Source organism: Thunnus maccoyii, chromosome 4 (assembly GCF_910596095.1).
Source record: "Thunnus maccoyii chromosome 4, fThuMac1.1, whole genome shotgun sequence".
NCBI lineage: Eukaryota > Metazoa > Chordata > Actinopteri > Scombriformes > Scombridae > Thunnus > Thunnus maccoyii.
This window is the reverse complement of record NC_056536.1, coordinates 9,739,657-9,761,795: the sequence shown is the minus strand read 5'-3', so window position 1 is coordinate 9,761,795 and position 22,139 is coordinate 9,739,657. Positions and strand designations below refer to the sequence as shown.

Genomic DNA, 22,139 nt, shown 5'->3' with positions numbered 1-22,139 from the left:
GTCACTTCGGACCTGTTAGATGCTGGTTTGATCGTCGCTCTTCAAAATCCCTGTTAGCAACACGCTATCTGTCCATGACTTGTACTTACAGCTGTTTGTTTTTCTTTGTCTTAAATGAGACATTAAATTTTGCAATTAATCCGCAGTTCACATGCGTGGGGGGCGATCACGGATCAACTACGATCCGTTACACCACTAGTTAACACTTATTCTACATCTAACATCTTATTCTAGATAATTTAAGCTTATTACCCAATATACAGCTCAGCTTAAAAACGAAATGAAGAAACTGTCACAACAAGCAGCCAAACCTCCTGCACACTCATTCACTAATCAGACAACATCAACAGGTGACTGAACAACCACTCAATTAAAATTGGGATCAATTCTAAATGAATGAGTGAGTCCAGACAGCTTACTGTAACTTCAACAAACAAACTACCCACAGCACATTGTATCATCTCTGCTGCATTCTTGTTAAGGAGATAAATTCACACAACAGCCACAGACACATTTAACCATCAGAGATGAAATCAGCAACCAAAGAGACAGAGAGAGAGAATCTGTATCTGACTCACGTTATCTGATGTCTTCTTCTTTCTACCATGGACATGAAGTATTCATGTCATAACATCCATTTGTGGCTGTTGGTCATCTTGTTTGTTAGTTAACAGAACTTTCTGGCTGCTGCTTAACCAGTCTGATATCATTAGCAAAAATGACAAACAAGCTAACTCTCCTGGTTGTTTCTCTGGTTGCTTCTCTCTCCAGCCTCCCCGGCAGCGTCCCGCTGCTGCACCGCACAGTCCAGATCCATTCTCCTGTTAGCTCAACAACAATCCTTAACAGTCCTTCCATGGATGTATAAAGAGTCCTTCAGGCTGCTACAACAAGCTAACTGTTGCGTTGGCTAACGCAAGGAGCTATCTACTGCTCGTTATCTATTGCTGCTTTACAGTGGTAGAAAATTGAAGATGAAATCTGGAAACTATCATTGGACCAACTCCATGTCAATATTGCATTCTGGGTGTTGATTGGTTGGGGAGGACAGCCTCCCTTGGAGCATCATTTTATGTGTCTTGGCCAATCAAACATTAGTATGAAAAAAAAAAGAAGTACATTAAATTGATGTAAGAGATCCCGCCCTGCGGAGGACAGCAGGCCCCCGTCCTCCTCTGTCCCCCAGTCCCCCTCACTCTCCTCCACCACCACTCCACACACACTGCTCTTTCTCCTCCCGCCTGCAGGTGTCGCTGTTTAAACATTTCAACCAGAATTTCAATAATGGATTTTTTCCAAAGAAGAGAGAAAAAATATTTTATTAATAATACTGAGATTTGGTAATGGTTTATTTCAACCAAATATTCTTTTTTATATTTTGATCTCCCTTTTGCCTCTCAAAAAATAGATAGCCTCTATGGACCAGCCTCCACTGATATATACAGATGGGCGTTAAATTAAAGGAAAAACTGGTACAGGTCTGAATGCTTGACCCCTACAGTGAGGAGATTTGGTGGTTCTGTTATGCTTTAGGGGGCATTTTGCTGGCATGGTTTGGGTCCACTTGTCCCCTCAGAGGGAAGGGTCACTGCAAATCAATACAGAGTTGTTCTGAGTGATCACCTTTATCCTATGATGAAACATTTCTATCCTGATGGGAGTGGTCTCTTCCAGGATGACAATGCTCCAATTCACAGGACACGAGGGGTCACTGTATAGTTTGATGAGTATGAAAATTATGTGAATCATATGCTATCGCCTTCACAGTCACCACATCTCAACCCAATTGAACACCTATGAGAGATTTTGGACTGACATGTTAGACAGTGCTCTCCACCACCATCATCAAAACACCAAATGAGGGAATATCTTTTTGAAGAGTGCAAACAGCAAACAGCACTACACACTGGCCTCCAGAATGAACTGTTTAACCAACATCTCTGATACAGTATAAACAAACTCAACAATATCAGCCAAATGAAGGTCAGACTTTTATTTATTTATTTTTTTTTGCATGGGTATTGTTTTGACTTGCTTTGGATTGGTTGGAGTTCCTGTTATTTTGTCCACTCACAACCTGTATGTTCAGCCACATAGTATTTTCCTGACATGACAAAAAACAGAAACAAAACTGCATTTATTTATACATTTATTGATCCATATATCAATTAACCTGTACTAACAAGTGACTGGAGTTATTTCTCTGGCACATTCTCAGTCAAGAGCTGACCTACTTTAGAAGTGCGCAGATAAGAAGCTCTGCCAAACAGGAGGACCAAGCAGCTGCTGAGACATGTTCGACGTCAGCTACTATTACCAGCCACACAACACACACACACACATACACACACAGAGTTTAATTCCTGCTTAATTAAATGGGAATCAATATATTTTGACTGCATGTAAGATGTTTCCTACAAACCCAACAGGATTTTCATTGTCATGTATATCACCGTCTCTTTAGCGCCTTTGTGTGTCTTTGTACATTTCTGTGCGTGTGAAAATACCAGAAGATAGAATACCCCAGCTCAACAGCGCAAGTAGTGTGTGATAAAGCTATTCTATCAGCCAGGGAGTCGGCAGTTATTGCATCCGTTCCGCATCTGTGAGCTCTCTCCTTAAACTCAGCAAAGAAGCTCTTGGAGAAGCCCATTTGCAAGGAATTGAATCACTCTTTGGAACACAGAGTGTCCTGGCCCCAACAAGGGAAAAAAAATTGAAGTTGTTTCACTTCAGTTGGGAACCTGTGCATATACTGTTTAGCTGTATCATATACAGGTAGTGTTTGAGAGGCCGTTGCAGACACAGAGAAGCAGCAAGCTCATAAATGTTTAATCAACATTTTCAACGTGCAGTCACAACAAGCATTTATATTCCTCGAGTCGATATCCAGTGCGGATGTGTTGAGGCTGATCTATGTTTAGCCATGCAAATGTGGGGATTAAAACTTCAGGCTAGGCTGGAGAGCGGAGAAGCGCTCGCTGCTAAATTAGTCATTCCCTGAGAAATGCATTCGCAGGCACATGTGTGCACACACTCACAAATGTGCTCAAAATGAGACCCAATTTTTTTGTGTGTTGCTGGTCTCTGACAGAATGTAATGTAAAATCACTTCAGCAAAGTGTTTGATGTCAAGAATAAACTGTGTATCTACTGACTTGCCATGTTTCGACGACAAGCCACCCAGCATGGTGAGTGATGGCCTCCGGATATGACAAACATCCACAGTCCCGGAGACATCACCCATCTACTTCAGCATCAATCAGCCTGTAACACCAAAATTGCCCCAAAAAAGCCCATTTGGGTCTTTTCATTGATGTGTTTCCCTCAAAGGTGAGTCATTTGTTCCACACCCAGACACTCTCTAATTGGATTGTAAATCTTTGGTGACGATTAATCATACGACCTGCTTCAGAGGTGCTAATGAGCAGCTATTTTAGCTGGATGACATCACCACAAATCACCTCTGGCAACTCCAGACTCCAGGTTTTAATCTGTTTCAGAGTCTTTCTTTCAGTTGCAAGAGGAATTAAATTTTCTTTTTTTTTTTTTTCCTTTCCTGCGACCGCCTCTGGTTTCAAGTTTGTTGAAGGAACGGTAAAAGTTCTAACTCCAAATTTGTGTGTTACTCTCTCTCTTTCTCTGGTCTCTCTCACCCTTTGGCATCTCACAGCTCTTCTTAGTGACAGACATTAAGTTAGTCTGTCACCCGAAAATGTTTTGCCATTTGCAGACTTAACAATGCATTACTGGAGGCGCTAAGGATGAGTGTGTTTTTATAGCATGGCATTTGACCATAAGCTCTGTGTAATATTCTGGTGTTCATTGTCCTTTTTTAGCTCATTATCAGGGCTATAAAATTCTCTTTTTGGGTTGCAGTAAAAGGATTATGTTCTAGTAACAGATTTCTAGAAAAAAATGGAATTAGCGTCTGCGTTGTCACCTGCTTTATAGATTTTTCAGGGGTGTCTTGAAGCTTGAACCGTCTGCCACCACCTAGCAGGTCTTGAAGCCAGAAAATCCCAAACTTGTCAATCTGAGTAGCCTGGGTGGAGTTCAAGAGTGACAGACATGCAGCAACCACCAAGGTTAACTCTGAGAGGTTGACCTGTCAATCTGGACCACAATGACTGAATTTCACAATCATATTTTTGCAACAGTTGCAGCCTATGAATACCAGTATGAATGTAATGCTGCTCTAACTGCATATTTTATTTGTATAAATAGGAAGGATTAATATTGAACAATTGAATATTGAACAATATTTGTTTGCATCTCGTTGGTGAAAATATATTTTTTAAAAGCACAGAATGTGCTGACTTTTTCAGTATTTATCCACAACCTTTCTTTCCCTCATCTTAACCCAAGTGTTCTAGTTGCCTAAACACACAGAATGCAAGACATAAACCCAGGTCTTCTGTGTCAAAGTCCCATGCTTCGTACGCCCAAACACCGCGATTAGATATCTTTGGGTTATGGTTATTTTAGTTACTTAATGTTGAAAGGTAAACCTACAATGACTTGTTGTCTGGGATTGTCCCGGCTTCAAAGTGGATGTCCTGAGTGCCAACAAATATCTGTAAAACACTTAAATGTCCCAGTTTTCAACATTCACTACCAAATTGTCCCAGTTTTCGCCACAATTTAAATATATTACACTTGTTTTCACTGCTTACATCATATCATTTATCATGTTCTGTCCCACAGTATTACCCAACCCAATATAAAAACATAAACAATTCACCACGTGTCTGAATTCAACACTGATTGTTGAATACACTGGTCTGTATATGTGGCAATCAATGTGTTGTTGTCAAGGCTGTTGCTATGACGCTTGCGGCTCTTTCTGACAGAACCTGTCAGTATGCTAACGGTTACAGTAGCTGTCATACCAAAGAGAGAGTCTGTCTTTTCTCCAGAGCTCCATGAGGCTTAGTCCTTCCTTCGTAAAGTACCTGGTGATGAAAATGCTGCGTTCTGCACATACTGCAAGAGTACATTTTCAGTTATGCATGGTGAAAATGCTGATATAAAGATCATATTAAGACGGCCAAACGTAAGAAGTGGTTTCCCTGAGTACTCCAGAAAAGAAACTCTAACTAAGAAGAAAGACTGCAAAGCATAAGTAGGCCTACCTGGCAATCTTCTTAAAGGTAACTTTCTTTAAAGGCTCTTTGTCAGATTATTATTAACGAGGTGCAATGATGATTTAATGTTTTGACATTTTAATGTTTTTTTGTTTTGTTTTGTTTTTTACGTTTTGTAAACAATTGTAGCAATCGTAAACTTGTTTTGAAAACTTGCGACCAGCTCGTGGCATAGCGTTGTGAAGATGTAAGTTATTTTTATGTTACAGCCTAGAGAGTTATTTATAGGCCACAAAGAAATTTGTATATGGTTTTGTTTTAAAAAAAAGCTGGCAGAGAGTCACAGTCGGCCATTTAGCTGGCAGCCTGGACTTATGCGCGCTGTGACTGACAAATACCTTGGTGGATTTTGGGAGTCAAAACATAATTTTTCGTCTGCTGAGGTGCTGTCCATGGTGCTGAAAGGTACACTCAGTATGTGTACTAAGAGCTAAGAGAGAAATAATTGTACCCTATCCTCATGAAAACACCTATGGTATGGTATGGTATGCATAAGTGCATACATGTGTGCATACATGCATGAATGTGTGGTACACTTAAGGGTCCTGGTTTAGGGGTTTGAAAATATGGTCACCCTGGCTAATCCTAATAAGACTTGATTAAGGGATTTGGAAGAATTCAGATCCCATAAGTGTATTAGATACTGGATTGGGATTTGATAAAATGCTATCAAACTCCATCCCTAGTTATACTGCATTAGGAAACTCATATACCATATATATATTTAAAATGTGTGTAGCATCTATGAGCTTTACTAGGGCTTGTTAGTTAGTTTTACCTTTAAGGTGCTAATCAATGTGCCACACTCTATAAATGATGGAGTTCAGCCCTAATTCTGTATCTGTTTTCAGAGTAAATCTGTAAACGGGAAAGGGACTGAGGTGTAGCCTTGATGCTGATGCAACACTCCCACCTTAGAAGCTTGCTTTAGCAGATTCTTCCCCTTCTAGGCAGACACCCACACTATCTGTCCTGTGTGTCTGGGCATGCTGCAGGCTAAAGCTGCACTTGCCAACCTGTAGACCTGTGTGGACGGTCATAACCCTGGAGAGATGCAAGTTTTATGAAGTTCTGCTCAGGACACAGGCTGTGACAGGTTCACAGGTATGGAGGCAAACAAATGGTAGTAGCTGTTAGTACAGTCTGTTGACAATACATTGCTTACTCCTTTGAATAGCGTCTCTGAGGAGGATTCCGAGGTCTGATGTGAAAAGAAAGAAGAGGGGGAACCCTCTAAAGGTTCTTGACTTTGTGGATTTACCAACTGAGGCAGTTTGGCAACACCTCATTGTTAGTACTATTGTTAGCACTCCCGGTTCTCCCTGCTGCTAACCCAATTGTTGGACCTGGATTGTATGGATTCTGCCAGGTTAGTTTATATTTCGTGCAATGGATGAGACACCAGATGGTACCCAAGGCTAGTGCTGCTGGTAGCACGTCCACTCTCTCTAGTAAGCAATGCCATTTTTCATACTTGCAGCTCAAAAAAAGTATACCACACCCAAACCTGAGCCCAACCACAGGCACAAGTGGTTAGCCCTTATGCACTTAATGCTGCCTTGATGCTACAAGCTTACCAGGTAGAGACAATTTGGGACCCTGCATGACACTTTGTTGAAGAAGGACAATCACAGTAGGATATGAGATGAGACCAAGCGGCAACCACCACAGCTTGAGGCTGAAGCCAATGTGGAAGTCCCTTAAAGTGCAATGCCACTGACAGCTGCTAGATGCCGTCTCCTAAAAATCCCTGGCTCCAACTGACTCCCATTCAAAAAGCACCACCTTCTCTCTAGATATACTAAGTCAATAATTTTTTCATCAGTCATTATCATCTTAATTGGTAAATTCAAGCATTCTAATAAGTATGCTGATGGTCATTTTGGAAATTATTGATCTGTTAATAAGATTTGAAGACTTATAGTAGTTCTTGATGTCTGTTGTGTGGTTGCGATTGACAGCTGTGATTGACAGTTCGTTCACTTGCTGCTCTCCCCGGCTCCTGGAGTCACTCTGTCTTGGACCTTTGTAGCTTCTGTTTAAAGAATAAACCGTGATTTTTCTCCAGATATGCAGTTCTACTGTGTTTGTAGTTAAGGAATTACACTAACAAGACAATGGCAATGAGTTGGACTATTGTCGCAATATTTCAGTTTAACGTTACGTGATTATGACACCTGCTCTATTAGCACAATTTAGCTTAAGTAGCTAATGTTAGCCCAAGAGTGCATCGGTTGGTGTTCGCTTTGGTCCAAGGTAGCGGGGCATGGTTTCCAGAGCATGACAGGCAACACTCAGCACTCCTAATTTGGAAGACCCTGGCTCCAAACGGAAAAGATGATGCCGACCAACAGCAACTCTAGGCTCTGGGCTCCAGTGCAAACCAATGGGTGACAACACACCTTGCTACGTTCATCTTTATAAAGTATACAGTCTATGGATGAGACTTGTAGGATGGCCAATTTCATCCAGGAGTGCAGGTATTGCTTTAGCTAATGGCATGGCTGAGACACTGGCAGCCTAATGTCACCTGTGAACTTAAGTTGCCTTAGGCACAACCTTTTTCAGTTTTCAAGTTGCCAAACTGCCAGGATTAAACAGTATTTTCTAGAGGGAACCCTGACCAGCTGTAGTCAGTGGAAGAAGCTTGAGGTAGATGTGCATTTGAGTCTGTTAAGACATTTTCATGAGCAACCCAAATCCACTGCTTGCAGACTAGTTTAAAGTACAAGTAGCACAAACAAAGTAGGAGTAAGAACATGCTCTCTGATTCAGGAAGCAACAGGATTGAATGCCCTCTCCTCACCCTCCCTCACCTGTCTCAGCTGCTTGTCAGAAGTAGCCTTTGCTCTCCACTCCACACTGGAAAACTAAGGAGCTAATCAACTTTGACTGCGCTGTCTGGGCTTGGTGGTGGCAGAGTCTTTGACAGATTCAGGTTTGCAGTGAGGATTGATCTCACTGCACTAAAGTATCTCCCTGGCAGCTGTTGGCATGTGCCGTCCACCCCATTGATCGGGCCCGTCTGTGCAGGCAGGGCTGCATAATTCTATTTAATGTATGAGGAGCAAGGGGGGCTCCAAGCCTGTCACAGTCAGTGCAGACTGATCCAACTAACCTCATGCTAATGCGGCCTGGCAGGCCTCCCCGAGGACAGGGCCCAGCTTTAGGGAGCACAGAGGAGGACTCATTCTGCCCATGCCGATTCGTCAAACTGGAGAGGAGAACTGTATCTCCAGGTGGTCCCAAAAACATCCAGACAGCATGCGAGAGAAAGCGAGGGCGAGACAGAATGAATACGACAACCCAGAGACAAGGCAAGAAGACACGGAAGAATGGGATAGATCTCAGCTTCTGATCAGAAGAGGTTGTTAAATGGAAAAACACTAACTGACTGCTTGGGGAAATTAACATTTATTGTCTCATCAATGGGATCAGGTTTGTGTGTGTGTGTGTGTGTGTGTGTGTGTGTGTGTGTGTGTGTGTGTGTGTGTAAGGAGTTTGGAATTGTCAGATTGCTTATTTGTCAGTGTGTAACTTAATATCTCAGACACCACTGATAGCATCTATCTACTATAAGAAGGAATATCTGTCTTTATGTCTGTATGTCCTTCGTGTATCTCTTGAACTGTTCATCAGATCGATTCCACACTTGGTACTTGTATGGCTAGGAAAGACAGGGAGTGCTGTGCCGAATTTGGTGCAATTTGGACAAGTGGCACATTAAATATTGATAAACTTAAACTCTGAATGAACAAGCCATCAGCTGCTCTGCTCTGCAGCTGCAGGGCGGAGCCTTTGGGCTCTGCTACTGCATGATCTCGATCAGAGGTTTACAACCCTGCAATGAGAGAGAGGAGGGGACAACATCTCTCTTCATCATTTTAAAAAAGACAAGAAAAAGAGAGAGAGAGGGCAAGCACACTGAGAGCATGAGTGAGCGACAAAGAGACAGGCTGGAAAGCTTACTCATAGAGAGAGTAAGCCTGTGAATGACAGAAATATGTTATTTTCTGATTGTTTCACAGCAGTTATGTTCTAAAGCACAAATAAACAACCATCAAATACTCAACAGGTGATTTACTGTGGAGACAGACGCTCTTTTAGTGCAATTTAGAAATGTGACACGTTTGTTATTAATAAACTGTGAATAAACAAGCAAACAGCGAGCTGCTCAGCTCGCTCAGCTCAGTTTAGTCTCACTGGTGAAGTTTCTGTCTGCATTCTTCAAAAAGATATTCCCTCATTTGTTGTTTTGATGATGGTGCTGGAGAGCGCTGTCTAACATGTCAGTCCAAAATTTCCCATAGGTGTTCAGTTGGATTGAGATCTGGTGACTGTGAAAGCCATAGCATATGATTCACATCATTTTCATACTCATCGAACCATTCAGTGACCCCTCGTGCCCTGTGAATTGGGGCATTGTCATCCTGGAAGAGACCACTTCCATCAGGATAGAAATGTTTCATCATAGGATAAAGTTGATCGATCAGAACAACTTTGTATTTAGCAATTTCTTTAGTGACAACAGTGTTCAGAAATTGTCTGAACTAAAGAAAATAGGATCTAAATTGTAATAATCCAACTTGTCCTTTAATATATAACCACACTGATCAATCAAAACCAAATTTTATACTGAATATAGCATAACTAAAACACTTAGATGCTAACATGAATTAGCAGCAATTGTGCAAAGTTATATTAGCACATAGTATAAAACAGAACACTTCACTATAACACACTACAGGATATGGCAATACTAACTTTGACGAATCAGAAATGTCATGTTTAGGTGAAAATAAGGATTAAAATCTACATAATTAATGTAGCTAAAAAAGTCTAAATATACTAATTCTAAGCATGGTGGTTAATTTATTGATCAGCAGCCAAACAAACATTAAATAAGATGAATGAAATTTATCATGGAAGAAATGTAACGCCACTGGGAGCTGGTGATTTCAAAGCTTCTTCATGTGAACTGCTGGGATCAGGCTGTAACTTTGGGTCGAATGTTAAACAGGATTCTCCACCCAGCCTGCAAAACCATTGTGAAGTGAATACTAAACAAATAGAGGCTGTGCTCACAAAGCTTTAATCAATGCTTTTACTAATGGTTGACTGCTCTGGATAGGAAGAAAAGCCAGCTGAACAGACATTTCACACCTTAATCAGGTAGAAAAATAGCTGTTGCAGCACTTATGGCTCTCCCTACAAATATGTCACTGCTCATTTTGGAGCTTTTTATCCAGAGGGACCATGGTGCCAGCTTTGTTTTTGTCAGTTAACAAAGCAATGGTGCATTGGAGCCAATAACTGGATCATAATGACCATAATAATATTGACAATAACACAGTGTGATATTATATCAGTGAATGTTTTGTGCAATTTATTCTAAGTATGATAGATGTTCCGGTGTCAATGAACCCAAATAGACTCCCAGTTGATCAGATTTAGACCCATGAAGAGATGATCCCAGCCAATTACACATTCAGTCAAACTGGGAGAAATTTAACTATAGTGATGCATTACACTTTAGCCAATTCAGCCACACAGCACCATGGCACCTGATAATATTTATTGATTAATAATATGGTGATTCATGTCTTGGGGTAGTCTTTTTAATACTATGTTTGGATTGTTTTATAAGACTCACTCGTACACACATCTGCTTAAAACATATAATTGTAAATATACAGACAAATAGCTATAGCAAGATATGACTGAGCTTTATTTAAAGCTTAGTCATATATTACTATATTAACAATGACCGTTATAACCAATAGATGATACTGAATTGAAATGATTGAAATGTACTGTAAAACAGAGCAAGTCATTAATCTGGTGAAAAGTGTTTTTTTCTTTTTCAGAAGCCGAGAGCGGTTGCAGTTGCAAAACATTTTTTATCATTTATTTTGAGATTACACCTTTATCTCAAGATTTTTCTCGAGAACATGACTTATTGTAATTAGTGCATTTTTCTAAGACCATCAAACTGTGATAACAACTTAATTATCATGCCAAAACTAATTATGGTTAAAACTTCAATATTAGGTTTACTTTCTATTTATCTTGCATTAATGTTCTGCTTGCTTTTTAATATGTGTTTGATATTTTGAGATAACATTAGAGTTAAATTGTTAATGATGTTGATACTAAGTTTTATGTATCTTGTCTTGTTTATATTAAAAGCAATAAAATGTGAGACCTCTTTCATTGACTTTTCACTCAGTTCATGCAGCACCCTCTGCAGATTTCTTATTAAGTCTGATCCAGTGTCACGCAGTGTGAGTGCTGGTAGATGATGGTGCTCCCCTTATGGCGCTGGTCTCATTTGTTGGCAGTAATAATATTAATGTATCAAATTGAACAAGATAATTATTCATTGATTAAAATTCTAACTAAGCATAGAAACTATAAAATAACCATGTCATTTGATTTGACAAACTCATACAGAACCCAGCTTGAAGTCATATTCAAATCTTTTATTTTGTGCTGTTGTGCCCTGATCACTGCCCACCCTGGACTCTTCTCAACAAACTCCCTATAGCACAAGCCCATGTTGTTTTACGTTTTATTAATAGCAACATCAGAGTACTAAATGTACAGAGGACGAATCCAATGAGAATCGCATTTACAGTGCTTGCAAATACAGAGCTTAGTAGTACAAGAGTAACCAAATCAAAGTCACCTGGAAATCGAAACGTTTACCAATAACTACAAAAGGAAGAGATGTGGTTCATAAGACACAAAATAAAAGTTATACAACATTTAGCCGTCACAGAGACAGACTGGAGTCCCTTTGTGGAGGTGTGTTGTGTGTGTATGTGTGTTTGTATATACTATAGTAATAGGTCTTATACAAAAGTTAACAGAGGTACTCATTGATATATTAAACACAAATATAAAAAGTTTTTAAGAGTCACAAAGTACAAACTCTTCATTTTTATGGCGACAACACAACTCGACTCAGGTTCCTTCATGGTAGGTATGAATTGTGATTGTAAGTCTGCTTTAATGAACAAACCACGTGTGCCCCCATGTGAAAATACCCCACCCACCCCACCCCACTCCCAAAAGAAAATAATCCTGTACAACTTCCTCACCCCTTGAAATTGAAACTGTACGTATGCTATTTATGTTTATATTTTTTACACCTCTGTCCACTCAGATTTTCAACAACTCTGAAAATATGCAACCATGAATCACTGTTTTCCTGTTATCCCAAATTTCCTTGTCTCTCACTCCAGATCTTCACTTTGTTCTGAAGGCAGTCAGAGGCCCTCCATGCAAATCACCTTCTAACAGAGGGATTATTAGAGAATTGTGATATTGCAAACAAAGTGCTGCTGTTTTGTTTTTTTTTCAAGTCTTTGACTGTATTGATAAGCACTGACAGTGACAGTGCCTTAGCTCTTGTGAATAGAAAAGTAAAAACATGACCCGAGAGGAGAGTCGGAGCCCTCCACTTTAGATACAGTAAGCGCACAGTACGTGATTTTTTTTTTTTTTTAACAATGAGGAGAAGCGGAGTGAGGAGCTACAGTTTTCTGACAGGATAAAAAATGGATTCAGTGAGATACATATCAGTCTATAAAGATAAACCTTTTCCTTCCCTTTGAGTTGCGTTCTTCAGTGTTAAATTAACTATTTCTCTGGTGCTCTGTTGAGTCTCACCTTGTTGTTTGAGAAACCTACTATTGATAACTGTCTTTATTTAAATCACCATCACTGATGGCTGTGAAACATGTTTCTCGGAAATTCAGAAACCCGAAGGCCATGATTTAACATAATCGATACATTGATTCGCCTCCTCTCGTGTGAATGCTTCCGATGATATGGAAAAAACAAGCCCTGGCCTCGGAGCCAACATCTAATTCAAACAACACATGTCAATAAGGTCCACTTCTTATGTCTGACATGCAAACAGGAATCACAGGCCCTGTAGATGAATGCGCGCTGCATCCTTCATCTTGACAGGAAAAGCCTTGCTGATTGATAGCTTGTTTGTGCTGAAGGGAACATAGGTTTCGTGGCTTGCTGAGGAGACAGAGGCGGGAGCCGCAAAATATTCATTTGTTGTGAAAAAAGGCATGTCAAGTCTTTGGTGTCTATTTAAGACTTTTCTACAAGCTCCCCCTCCCCTTTCTCCCTGCCTTTGCCTGCATTGCTCTCACGTTACCTGAATCAAATCTGACCAGTGGAGTGGAATCATTTTCCTCCCTCTTAGCTGTAATACACCACTCTCATCAGCTATCCTGAAATATAAACTGAAAAGGCAAGAACGCAGTAAGGCATTTCCTTGCATATCAGTTGGATTTCAGACAGAGGTAAAAGGAGGAAGGGTGATGTTTGCCAATGTCTCCAGATACATGTGCCTGTTGATATCACAGCTGCGAGTTAAATTTTTCCTCATCTAAATGTCCTTCAGAAATGCAAAGTGGATCGCTTTTAGCTAGCAGCTCCCTACAGTTTTAATCAATGCAAACAAGCTTTTCCCTGTGACCTTACCTAGAAACCCTAGAAACCTTTTCCCCACAGTATTAAACACAGAAAGAAATTCAAAATGTCAAAGTTCCCCTTTGTCTAATCAGATTTGGTAGAATCAGAAGTCAGTCCCACACATTATCAGCTTGGTACAAAAATTTCAACGATTTTCAGTAGGCTCACATTGACATTTTACAATTATCAGGTACAGTGTAAGTAGTACAGAAACTTGGCAACCACAAGTACCTCCTTTGATAAAACAGTTTTCAAAGCAGTTCAGAACTTGCATGGTCTCAAATGGCCAGCAGACCGAATTTCTTAAAGTTGTGGCTGTGATTGGGAAAACCTTCATGATATTTCAGCAAAGATCGCTAACAATCTGCAGTATGTATGCTTAATGGATAATTCAGGTTTAGTACAACTTGGATCTAATTTTCATACTTTTGGCCATCATTCCTTTCAGTAATTATAACATTGTACTCACCAAGTTAATTGTTGAGATCTTGGAATGTGGCAACATCACTAAAAATAACTCAGATAGGGTAACATGAACAGTTGGATAAATTGTTAGCAAACACTAGTGACTTATTTGGAAAAGGAAGGTGAATGGTAAAATGAATATCTAAACTGTCTGTTGAAAACATTAATTTACAGGCTGAAATGAAGGATTAACTAACCTACTGTAGGTTAAATAACCAACCTTATGTAGGTTACTTAAACATGCCGCTACATGCACACAGTTTGGAGGATTTCAGTGTAGCTATATTGCTGTACAATGTCATCATAACCGATAGAAATGTTGGTCAAAGCTAACAAGACAAAGAGTCTACAGTTATGCTAGTGGGTCTGTGAGGCAGCACAGCAATGCTTTGAGCTAAATGCTAATGTCAGCATGCTAACTTGTTCACAATGACAATGAACATCAATGTTCGCCATCTTAGTTTAGTGTGTTAGCATGCTTGTCAAGGGATCAGAGGAATACCAAAGTCATTAGGTTTCATCTTGTCAGCACCAAAGATATCTCAACCAATTTTTATGGTAATACATCAATCGGTAGTCAAGACATTACGCTATGAGCCAAATATGTCAACCTGATTTTGGTGCTAGAAGTAAAGTCAGGGGATCACCAAATTCATTAGGATTCTTATTAAGAGGACTATGAATGTCTATACAAATAGTCATGGCAATCCATCTAATTGTTATTAAGATATTTCAGTTTGGACCAAAGAGGTGGACCAGCCAACCAACAGACCAGAATTGCCAACCCATGCCTATACTTAAAGATGAGGCCCAAGTTGAAATAAACTAGAATTATCCTTTAAAAAACCTTGATAAATGAAATAGTTTCCCACATCCTTATGTGTACCTCTTTTAGCAGTTGCAGCAAAAAGGAAAATCCAGACAAAGTCCTAGCCATCCTCTCTTTACAATTCTTTCCCTGATTATTTCATATGCTCATAATATATAATATTTGTTAGTTTTCGCAGTTATTACAGTAAAGTATGTGACAAATCATACATTTGTCTGGGGCAGTTGTAGCGATATGTATATACAAATACAATATGAGAAATATGACAAATGAATGCAACCCAGTCTAGATCAAGTGAAGTTGGTTTCTTGGCAGCTACTGTTGGATTTACACTGTTTATTATTCATGTGATGAAACACTGTATATTATAATTCATGTAGAAATGATGTTTAAGAACAGCAAGTCATTGGTTTCCCAGCCAACCATGAATACAGCAGAACCCAAGATATGATCACAACATTTCTTCAAACCACTCAGCACTGTTACTTTCACACATTCCACCTGGAAATGACTCTCCAGTCTCTGAACTATTGCAGCGTCTACTGAAGTATTATACTGGCTAGCTAAAGATATAATACAAGTACTGCTTGAAAGTGCAGGTAGGAAGCTTGGCACAAGGTTAGTTTTGTGTTTTGAAAGAAATACCGTAGTTACACATGTAAACAAAGACACTATCCCCGACCTAGCTGAAACCTTCCCAAAAACAGGAGAGGTTTTGAAAAATATAACACACCTGTACACAAATAGAAGCAAATATATAGAAAATACATTTACACATGTATAATATACATTAAGTTTTCATAACCCTCTGACTATTAAGATAACACTCTTCATTCAAAAAAATATATGTTATGTCAAAGAAGCAACTCCGCAGCCTGACACACATGTGAGGCTGAACTGGTATGGGTCATTCATGAGAGTGGTTTTTATGTTGTGAATGGGCAAAAGCAGTTTTGAGTTTTGCACCACAGTGTTTATCCCACACCATCTTGGCACCTCCTGAATGGCTCACATTTACGGATACTGATCTCACTGGAACAACCTGTTTTCTCGAATCCTTTAAGGAGAATTACTGGAGATCCACTGTCGACACACAATAAAACCCTCCTTTTTGATCTGTACATATTGCTGTCTGCAGCCAAAAACATTTACAATTACAGAATTGTATTTGTGCTTTGTACAAACCCACAGCACAATAAAGGTAGATTTATAGGCGGCCTGCTCAAAAGTTTCAGAGCACAAAGGTAATCTGTCTTTCAGAGCTTGAGGTTGATAATAAAATTATTGGTGCTAGAATGCTCTCAGGAGAGCTTTACTGTCCTGCCTGACCATGGAGTTTCCTCACCTTTACTTAAGAGATAGTTTAAACCAATTTGGCGGTGGCTGATTGGCTTGTCATAATCCTCTTACTTCAACAATACACTGACACTGAGTGTTTTAGGTTTCTAAAAGAATAAAATTCAACTCTTCTTTCTCATAAGTCTATCATATTTTCGCTCTGCTTCCTTTAGCACAAAATAAAACAATCTATTTGTCACCAATCCCCAAAATACTGTCTGTGTTAGCTGAAATTCTGATATGGTAGAAAAATTGTCCTCAAACTGTTGAGTGGATCTGGCACTGAAGTGAACTAACCACATTTGGTGAGGGAATTCCTTCCTGCTTGCACTCAGCATTTAAAACACATGATGCACATCATTTTGATCCTGAGGGACGCCCCTTTGCAGCACCTCTTTCACAGCTTCTCAAAGTCTATGTTTAAAAACTGAGGATAATTTTATTCTCTTAAACAAATTGGTTCATGTTCTTCTTGACTCTCTGACTATAATTCAGCTTTGTAGACTTCAGAAATAATTTGTCAAAAGTGAACCAATCTGGGAGTTGGGTGGGGATATTCATTTATTATCTGTAGGGGGATTAATTTTTCAATCTCCTTCCTATTTATGCAAATTATCACATGAATTATTTGAATGTGAAGCTCATATTGAATCTATTCCACCCTTTTCAGCATTGCAGCTCCGATCTGAATCACAACTAATCATTAGAATTGATCCCAAACAGCTGCTGAGACTGAAACCAAAATGAAGTGTGCAAGAGAGCTAGACAGACCTGAGGCAGTATGAGTGTCCTGTCCAGCTCCATGCAGTCTTTTGTAGCGGTCCTTACACAATCTATATATGAATTTGCTGCTATGGGGTTCATTGCAGCAGTGAGCCTGCACCACAGAAACCTTTTGTGTATTTTTCGTTTAAGCAAATTCAGCTACAAATCTCACATAATAAGCATTTGGAACAGGCATCGGATTGGCTTGCACGATGTGTATTCAGATGGTTACTCTTTCTTTCTGAGCTTGGGTGGGGGAATATTTAATTAACAGTGCTAAATCCCAGGTGCTTCGGACCTCCGCTGTTGGGGGTGTGGCAGACTCTTCTGTGTAAAAAAATAGACATAACTATTCTGTTTTTAAAATGGGACCGATAGAAACAATGTTTTAAAATCAACTGTTCAATAAAGCATATACCGTTTCTTTTTTCCATCTTCTCTCTTCCCCGACTAATAGAATAGTGCTTCATATAAATATCTTTTAGACTCTTTTGCAACACATTTCTTAAAACTATTTCAAAACATATTCAAATACATTTGTAGCATTTTTTAACTTTCACATTTCTTTAAAAAAACACACACAAAAAAAAAACAATGTAGTTGGAGTCGATACAGGGTTAATATAGCGCTCTTTGTTTAGTCCATCAGTTGTTGTTGAAACTTCCTTCTATCCAGGTTGTGGCACATAGTGGCATTATTGGCACATTGTTCAGAAATACAGTTCATCTTCCACCCACAGCAGCTCCTTGGGTGCCTTTGTCAAATGTCAAATATACTTCCATGTTTTCCTTGAGACATCCGTGACGGTCACAGTCTTGCCTCACACATCCTGTAAATGTACCTATATATGATCTATATCTAAATGACTGCACGTTCCTGGAAATATGGATTGGCAGCGTTGTGGCTGCTCTGCTTGTCATCTCTAGAAAAATAAATATCTTCACCAGTGTCCAAAGAGTGATCACACTATTTTACAAAAGAAGCTGTTTTTGTGTGTTTATTGTTTCCAACTGGATCCTGTGGAGATGTAAGAGAACAGAATCACAATTACCCCTCATCATCAGCCCAGAGAATAATAAAGAAATCACTGTAACACAGATAAGATTTTCAAAGCTAGCCTACTTTCCATTTAATTTAGGGGGAATTGGTATCCAAGTCTGGCCTGAAAAACATGCAACCAAGTGCCTTTCTCACACCAGATGAAAGAGCAATGCTTTGTTAAAAATCTGTAATGTTAAGGCCTGCTGAAACATACACTTAAGCCTAAGAAATACATTAACTTTGCAGAGATAATAAGGGATCTTATGTCTTTTAAGACTTCAGCATTGGGAGCACACTTTAGAGAGCTGAGTTGACTGAGACTAATGTGTGTCCAGACATCGGCGAGGCGCTGTCCTCTCACTACACTACCTGCAGGCAATCTATTCCTTTTAAAATCTGGGTCAATAGCAGACGTTACACCTCCCTCCGGGCTTCCAGCAACACTGTGGGGCCAGAGCATGTGTTTAACTTTCACGCTTTGAATTTCAAATGCAGGCCATTCTGGCATATAGCCATGGATAAAAATATGTCGCAAGTCAAGTGAAAATGCCCCTTCACTCCTAGAAATGCTCAAAACAATATGCTATTGGTGTAAGAACGAGGTTGGTGACATACATATTAATGAAAATGTTTTAGATATGAGCAGTGAAATCATTAACTATGAGCATATAGCTTGTTAATGCTGATGTATACACAAATAGTCTCTTATATCAACTAACATCTATGATAATACACTGAACTGGATTTCTCAATCCTTTTTCAAAACTGCACAGAAGACGGAGAGGGGGCATAATGATGTCATGATGATGTCACAAATGACAAACATGCCAAGTTCCCTTCTATTCCCAAAGTGGGGCAGCATCACCACAGGGATGGAGGTGGCTAAGTCAGGCAATGATTTGCAACAGGACAAAGTGGCACAGTACCTACCAGAGCGTGAATTCAGGAAGTCTCTTCCACCTACAGGAAGTGAACAAGGCCTTCAGCTTGTCAACAAGAGATCTCAAACCATTTCTCTGACACAAAGGCCACAGGAATCAGTTGTCTTTCAGTGGGGGAGGGCCTGTGGGATAAAGTGCGAGAGGTTAGAGCATCATCAACCGATATGAATATGATGCAGTTTGACTGGTACCATATTTATCCCATTAGTACTATGTTGGTTGTCAATAGGAAGCTTTTAACCTGAATTGATTCTGAAGTGACCCTATGGTGGAGCAGGTGTGTAGTTAGGGTTCCTCAGAAGACAAACATTTTTTTCAATAGACTGCATACCTCCTTCAAGACCTAATAATCTTCATAGTTAGCCTTTGATGACACAGTCAACATGGAACCATCACTCACAGACACAAACAGAGAGACTGAGGTAATCACATACCGAGAAGAGGAGGTAAAAATCCTGTATTCATCAATGTTTAGCAATCTTATTGCTAAACATGAGAGATGGCACCAGTAGCGTAGGCATTCTTCCTGACTTTAAATAAATAAATCCAGACACTGGACTATTCATACCAGATTAATTATCCTTCCCTCACTGCCAATGTAATGAATCTGTTGCAGGGTCTGAATACAAAGAGTAAGCGTGACCATCTTTGCTTGCTCAGCAGCTTAGATGACTGTTACTGTTATCTAGTAAACACTGTCAAAACTCTACCAAGCCTATTGTCACGTTGCACATATAATGATGAGTTTGAGGTATAACACCAAAATACGCAAGAGGGACACATATTCATCCACAGAAATTAATAATTTAAACTCAGAGTGAAACACAAACACACCAGTGACTCACCAGTGTTACATTATTTTCCTGTCCTTTGCTATAAAAGCAGCACAGATCGGCTGGGTTGGTAAACATGGATATGTTGTGTGCAGTTGACTGACATTACATTACAAGACAAGGTATTGAAGTTCAGTTTTCAAAGTATTATAGCTGTCTGCCATTTGAAATGCTGTCAGAAATATCAAATAGACAGAAAATGGCACTGTTAAGACTTGAAGTCCCATTGCCCTACATCTATAAACTGACTCATTACACAACAAAAATCTCTGTTACATTAAAATTTTTGTGTGCAGCTTGAGCGTGCTGAGACACACCGCTCAGCCAGCACTCCAGGTGTCAGGCAGATGGACAAGGAATGAGGCAATGGACAACAGCATTACAGACAACCAATTTATGTCTATGTGTTGATTTACTCACACAAACCTCTGACCAAAGCTGATAACGGTTCAGAGTAATAACAAAACATAAAACATTAACAGTGTGAGGAGTCCAAGTATTCCTTGATTCAAATATTCCTTGATTCACTATGATTGTCATTACTCTTTCTCATCTGTTTGCATTATGATTTCCTCTTTGTAACTGTCAGATTCCTAAAGTATTGGAATATGTATTTCTTCCTGTTTTGATGTGCTTCCACCTTTCATGCTATAAAGAGTCCTTGGCCAGTGTACCTGTTTCCGTTGTAAGCAGTCTTGTAGACGGGCGTTTGCTGGATCATCTCATCAGTGTAGATGGGCACGGCAGTCCGAACGCACTCATGTGAGCACTGCAGGCTGTCATTGTAGGCAGTGAAGATGTCCACCTTGCTGGGCACCCGGGCTGGGGTGAAGTCTGTCAGGTTTTGGCAGCTTTCTTCCTGCTGGTGGATCTTGCGCTGATGGCTATTGTGGCGACCATTTCCCGACTGCGCACAGCTACAAAAACACGCACCAAAGACAAACAACAAACATAAAATCATACCTTGTACCTTTGGTCAGCTACAATGATTTCTAACAAAGTGTGAGGTGCTACAGTGTGCTGTCTTTATGGGTAAAAAGTAAAGGAATCTTTCCTACCAGTTTTTAAGGACGAGTGTTGTGATCAAGGCTGCGATAACCATAATGAGAGACACAGTGATTGTGATTATCTGGTGAACTGCCAAACCTGCAAAAAGATGGAAAAAAAACCAGAAGAGCAGAGAATTACAGTCATTTGTGGAGGAAATGGTCTCACTCTTTTTGTTCACAGCAGAGAGCCGTGCACATTGCTTCTCCTTTGTTTTCTGTAATGTACAAACCCACAGCACTATACAAAGTATCAAGGGCAGCTCACTAGAAAAGTAGAGGATGACAACCCAGAGCAATTTTGCTCTTCAGTAAGTATTGATGACACTGTCACCCACTGCTATTCATAATTTAAGAGTGATATGAATTATTCCATTACAGTACAGCCAACTGTAATGGATAACTAAGTTCAAGTCCAAGTTTTCTCCAAGTATAAAACTTATTATTCTTATATCATTAAAAGAAGAAAATAAACCCAAATTCATATATGTTTGTGGTTGTTTATTGACTGTATTATGCCAATGTATACCAAATCCTAGAGTAAGATCTGCTTTAATTATTTTTCATACCAGATGAATTCTCCAAAAGAAACCCCACACACTAAGAGCTTGTATGCTTTTCCTCACCTCAAAGAATCTCTGTAGATTTTGCCCTGAGGCTTTTATTTAAACATTAAGTGAGAACAGATTTTTTGATATAGTATATCAAATACAATATTTGATCAAAAGGTGATCCTGATAGGTTGTCTGAAAAAGAAAAGGTAGGCATGTTAAATGCAGGGTAGATGAATAAGGACACACACACAAGCATTAAAACTGGTTTGTTAGAGCGAGAAATTAGGTGTTGTTCATGCTATTCTTAAGGGCTTCACAGGGACAAATTTAGACACTGTAATTGTTCACCATACTATCAACTATTTAAATACCAAAATAAACAAACATTTGCCAAAAGCCTTTTTGTGACTTAACAGCTACTGTACATGTTGAAACTAGAACTGAGCAATATAACAATCAGAGCAGTATGAAACCTTAATGTGACCAACTTGCATCAAGTAAACGTTCATAAAAAATAAATTCAACAGCACTGCCAGCACCACTCACATCATACTGTCAGATTTCACCATTGGTTTGGTATCATCAAATGTACACTGCGCAAAGTAAACTGAATCAAACTCTTTAAAGGCAGGCAATTCAGGTTTTTCAGAAATTGTTTCAGGCATTTTTATAGTTCTTAAG

At 39.5% G+C, this 22,139-nt stretch overlaps 1 protein-coding gene across 2 annotated transcripts in view; it reads right to left on the bottom strand.

Annotated features, from left to right (window-relative positions):
- Positions 1–12,223: 12,223 nt before the first annotated feature.
- The window catches only part of ajap1 (adherens junctions associated protein 1), a 56,219-nt gene continuing 46,303 nt past the window's right edge, over positions 12,224–22,139 (bottom strand). For both annotated transcript variants that reach the window (XM_042407846.1, XM_042407847.1), the window contains 4 exons: positions 20,917–21,004; positions 20,533–20,775; positions 19,015–19,147; positions 12,224–18,060 (listed from right to left, as the gene is read on the bottom strand). In XM_042407846.1, coding sequence (XP_042263780.1) covers positions 19,075–19,147; positions 20,533–20,775; positions 20,917–21,004 — 404 coding nt within the window. In that variant the 3' untranslated portion in view covers positions 12,224–18,060; positions 19,015–19,074. The remainder of the gene's footprint in view (positions 18,061–19,014; positions 19,148–20,532; positions 20,776–20,916; positions 21,005–22,139) is intronic.